At 45.5% G+C, this 5,000-nt stretch overlaps 1 protein-coding gene across 1 annotated transcript in view; it reads left to right on the top strand.

The window, feature by feature from the left end:
• The first annotated feature begins 1,306 nt into the window (after positions 1–1,306).
• Positions 1,307–5,000, top strand: part of LOC133976931 (calpain-2 catalytic subunit-like) — a 10,770-nt gene continuing 7,076 nt past the window's right edge. The window contains exons 1-7 of the mRNA XM_062415069.1: positions 1,307–1,465; positions 2,313–2,396; positions 2,472–2,557; positions 2,667–2,741; positions 2,819–2,979; positions 3,054–3,223; positions 4,220–4,431. Of these exons, the coding sequence (XP_062271053.1) occupies positions 1,418–1,465; positions 2,313–2,396; positions 2,472–2,557; positions 2,667–2,741; positions 2,819–2,979; positions 3,054–3,223; positions 4,220–4,431 (836 nt within the window). The 5' untranslated portion in view covers positions 1,307–1,417. The remainder of the gene's footprint in view (positions 1,466–2,312; positions 2,397–2,471; positions 2,558–2,666; positions 2,742–2,818; positions 2,980–3,053; positions 3,224–4,219; positions 4,432–5,000) is intronic.

The raw sequence follows: 5,000 nt of genomic DNA, 5'->3' as shown, positions 1-5,000 counted from the left end.
CTTTGTACACAGTCACACCTGAGGCTCTGATTTATTCACTTCCTGTTCCTTCACAGCACCACGTTACCACTTTACCTTTCCACTGACTGACAAGAGAAGGGTTGGTTCACAGGCAGGTTAGACGGGGTCAGATACACGGAGGGGAGGGGGGGGGGCAGAGGAGACGAGATACAGGTGACACCATCCGGCAGGTAATCATCGTCTATAGAAACATCAGCTCAGTGTTTCTGTTATTAAGACACTTCTTTTGTCCAAAGGTTTAATTATTCCAGAATAAGGTCAATTAAACATAAATATCATAAAGTTATTTATATAAAGTTATTTATATATATATATATATATATATATATATATATATATATATATATATATGTTTCTATCTTAATGACTTAATTAACTTGACTGGTTGACAAATATCATTAAATATAAACATAAAAGTAAAGTAGATAATATATGCTGTTTCCTGTCAGTTACACGTGTTCACCACTAGGGGGCCACACAGTTACTACTGTAACCATCACTGTTTCCTGTCAGTTACACATGTTCACCACTAGGGGGCCACACAGTCACTACTGTAACATCATCACTGTTTCTTTTCTCTTCTCTTGTTTTGTGTAGTCACATTTAAAAGATGCTGCAGGTTCGTTCATATTCAGACTCTTCACTTCCTTTAGCTCTCCACTTCCTTCATCTCTTCACTTCCTTTAGCTCTTCACTTCCTTCAGCTCTTTACTTCCTTTAGCTCTTTACTTTCTTCAGCTCTTCACTTCCTTCAGCTCTTTACTTCCTTTAGCTCTTTACTTCCTTCAGCTCTTTACTTTCTTTCAGTAAAACCAAACATAAACCCTGAGCTGTGATTCCTGTAATGTTTTTATATTCAGGTTCCTTCAAATGTTTTAACTGCAGTTTTTTAGTTGTAAACAAATGTTTCCTCATGAAATGTGATTTAGTTTAGAAGCAGAACATGTTTAATGAGCTTTACATGTTATAATTATTATTATTATACATGACTGAGTCTACAGGAAGCTCCTTTCCTCTCTCCTCTCTCCTCTCCTCTCTCTCCTCTCTCCTCTCTCCTCTCTCTCCTCTCTCCTCTCTCCTCTCTCTCCTTCCTCTCACTCCTCTCTCCTCTCTCCTCTCTCCTCTCTCCTCTCCTCTCTCCTCTCTCCTCTCTCCTCTCTCCTCTCCTCTCTCTCCTCTCTCCTCTCTCCTCTCTCCTCTCTCTCCTTCCTCTCACTCCTCTCTCCTCTCTCCTTTCCTCTCTCCTCTCTCCTCTCTCCTCTCTCCTCTCTGCAGGGTGAACAGCTCATATGAAGCTCTGACCGGAGGTTCGAGCATCGAGGGTTTTGAGGATTTCACCGGAGGAATCTCAGAGAGCTACGAGCTGAGCGCTGCTCCTCCTTTCCTGTTTCACATCATGAGGAAAGCTCTGAAGCTCGGCTCGCTGCTCGGCTGCTCCATCGACGTAAAGACACACAGCTGCTCACATCACGACCACACACACAACACGTAGCTCACAACAGCATTTAACACAACAGATATTTCATAAAACTGCATCCGGCTTGCTCCCTACAGGTTCCGGCACCCGGAAACAGAACTGCATCACACTGTCTTCTTCATGTTTAACTTTCAGCTGCATCACACTGTCTTCTTCATGTTTAACTTTCAGCTGCATCACACTGTCTTCTTCATGTTTAACTCTCAGCTGCATCACACTGTCTTCTTCATGTTTAACTCTCAGCTGCATCACACTGTCTTCTTCATGTTTAACTTTCAGCTGCATCACACTGTCTTCTTCATGTTTAACTTTCAGCTGCATCACACTGTCTTCTTCATGTTTAACTCTCAGCTGCATCACACTGTCTTCTTCATGTTCTGCTTTCAGCTGCATCACACTGTCTTCTTCATGTTTAACTTTCAGCTGCATCACACTGTCTTCTTCATGTTTAACTCTCAGCTGCATCACACTGTCTTCTTCATGTTCTGCTTTCAGCTGCATCACACTGTCTTCTTCATGTTTAACTCTCAGCTGCATCACACTGTCTTCTTCATGTTCTGCTTTCAGCTGCATCACACTGTCTTCTTCATGTTCTGCTTTCAGCTGCATCACACTGTCTTCTTCATGTTTAACTTTCAGCTGCATCACACTGTCTTCTTCATGTTTAACTTTCAGCTGCATCACACTGTCTTCTTCATGTTTAACTTTCAGCTGCATCACACTGTCTTCTTCATGTTCTGCTTTCAGCTGCATCACACTGTCTTCTTCATGTTTTGACTGATGAACAAATGAAACTTTTCTGATTTTCTTCCAGATTTCGAGCTCCAGGGAGACGGAGAACATCACCAGCCAGAAGCTGGTCAAAGGTCACGCCTACTCCATCACTGCAGCCAGGCAGGTGAGGCATTCTGGGTAATAATCCCTCATACAGCTGCTCAGAGGTCAGAGGTCACTGTTACGTTTCGTTCTGCAGGTTCAGCACCACGGTTCTCCGGTGGAGCTGCTGAGGATCAGGAACCCCTGGGGTCAGGTGGAGTGGACCGGAGCCTGGAGCGACGGGTGAGTTCTGCTCATCACACCTGTCAATCAACCAATCAATCAACCAATCAATCAATCAGTACCAGTTAGACCAGTGGGACCAGTGGTTCTGACCCAGTGTTGTGTTCAGGTCCAGGGAGTGGGACGGTGTAGATCTGGAGGAGAAGCAGCAGCTGGATCATCGCGCTGAGGACGGAGAGTTCTGGTGAGTTCTGGTGAGCATTGATGAAACGTTTAAATCCAGACGCTGTTAATTCTTCTTCTCCTGCTCTTTCTCTGCAGGATGTGCTACAACGACTTCCTGCGTCAGTTTTCCCGCCTCGACATCTGCAACCTGACGCCCGACACGCTGAGCAGTGAGCAGCTCGGCCGCTGGAGCTGCAGCGAGTTCGAAGGCTTGTGGAGGGTCGGCGCCACCGCTGGCGGCTGCAGGAACTACGCAGGTACAAGACTTTATTCATTTATTCATTTATTCACTCATGAATCTGATCTTTAACCCTCTCCTCTCTGTCTGCAGCCACGTTCTGCTCCAACCCTCAGTTCTTCATCCGGCTCGATGACGTTGACGACGATCCTCATGACGGAGAGGACGGCTGCACCGTTCTGATTGGTCTGATGCAGAAAGACGCTCGCAGGGAGAGACGCTTCGGACGAGACCTGAACACCATCGGGTTTGCTATCTACCAGGTACACACACACACACACACACACACAGATACAGGGTTAGGGGTTATTATGTAATATAAATATAATATTAAAGCAGACTCTCTGTTTCTTCTTCTTCAGGTTCCAGATGAGGTGAGTTCAGAGGACAGGAAGTCCAACATGATGACATCACTGACTTATAAAACATGTGAAGAAGAAAAGAAAAATGTTCTGTATGTGAAAAAATGAACTTTTACACTTTGTTATGTAAAGGTAAACACTCAGACTCTTCTTCTGTGATCAGTATAAACCATAGACTTTATATCAAGGACGTAACATCCGTGACGTCACCCATTGGTTTGTGGACTGCTGCTCGGAGGCCAATAGTATCGGATCTGAGCAGCGCCATCTTGAAAATTTCAGGTGCATGCTGGGAAAAATAAAAACATGGATTCTACTTATATGGGCATCAGGAGGAGCATGAGGCGCCCTCCTGAACCTGTGAACCAATCAACCTGTCAATCACCACGTAGCCACGCCCTAATGCATACCCTGCTTTATCGTCACATATAAAATCAGGGAGGCCAAAATGTCCCAAATGAACATCATACTGCATTGAAGAAGGCTTTAAACTAGCGATTGAGACCATAAACACATTTTGAAAACGTTTACTGAGGTTAGAAATCAAGTGAGAAGTTGGTGAATTCTCCATTGACTTGTATAGAGACGGAAGTCCTTTTGACACCAAAACGGTCGCCCCCTGGTGGCCTTTTGATAGAATGCAGTTTTAAGTTACTTCCTCGTTGGCCTCATTTCAGAGGACCGGAACTCCCCGCCTGGTTTAAACCCCCAGACTCTTCTTCTCTGATCAGTGTAAAGGTTGCAGTATAACCCCAGACTCTTCTTCTTCTACAGTATAAAGGTTGCAGTATAACCTCAGACTCTTCTTCTACAGTATAAAGGTTGCAGTATAACCCCAGACTCTTCTTCTGCAGTATAAAGGTTGCAGTATAACCCCTGACTCTTCTTCTTCTACAGTATAAAGGGCGCAGCAACGTGCACCTGGGCCCGGACTTCCTGCTGAGGAGCAACGCCGTCGCTCGCAGTCAGAGCTTCATCAATCTGAGAGAAATCAGTCAACGCTTCAAACTTCCTGCCGGAGAATTCGCCATCGTTCCCTCGACCTTTGAACCGCATCGTAAAGGAAGCTTCATCCTCCGAGTGTTCACTGAGAAGCAAGCTACCGCCAGGTACACTGGGAAGACTGGGAAGACTGGGTAGACTGGGCAGACTGGTATCACTGGTATCAGACTGGTATCACTGGGCAGACTGGTATCACTGGTATCAGACTGGTATCAGACTGGTGTCAGACTGGTACCAGACTGGTACCAGACTGGTATCAGACTGTTGTCAGACTGGTGTCAGACTGGTCAGACTGGTATCAGACTGGTATCAGACTGGTCAGACTGGTATCAGACTGGTATCAGACTGGTCAGACTGGTATCAGACTGGTCAGACTTGTTATCAGACTGGTCAGACTGGTCAGACTGGTATCAGACTGGTATCAGACTGGTATCAGACTGGTATCAGACTGGTATCAGACTGGTATCAGACTAGTCAGACTGGTATCAGACTGGTCAGACTGGTGTCAGACTGGTATCAGACTGGTATCAGACTGGTCAGGCTGGTCAGACTGGTATCAGACTGGTATCAGACTGGTATCAGACTGGTCAGACTGGTATCAGACTGGTCAGACTGGTATCAGACTGGTCAGACTGGTCAGACTGGTCAGACTGGTATCAGACTGGTATCAGACTGG

Source organism: Scomber scombrus, unplaced genomic scaffold (assembly GCF_963691925.1).
Source record: "Scomber scombrus unplaced genomic scaffold, fScoSco1.1 SCAFFOLD_330, whole genome shotgun sequence".
Lineage (NCBI taxonomy): Eukaryota > Metazoa > Chordata > Actinopteri > Scombriformes > Scombridae > Scomber > Scomber scombrus.
The sequence above is the reverse complement of the archived record's forward strand: the minus strand, read 5'-3'. Positions and strand labels throughout refer to the sequence as shown.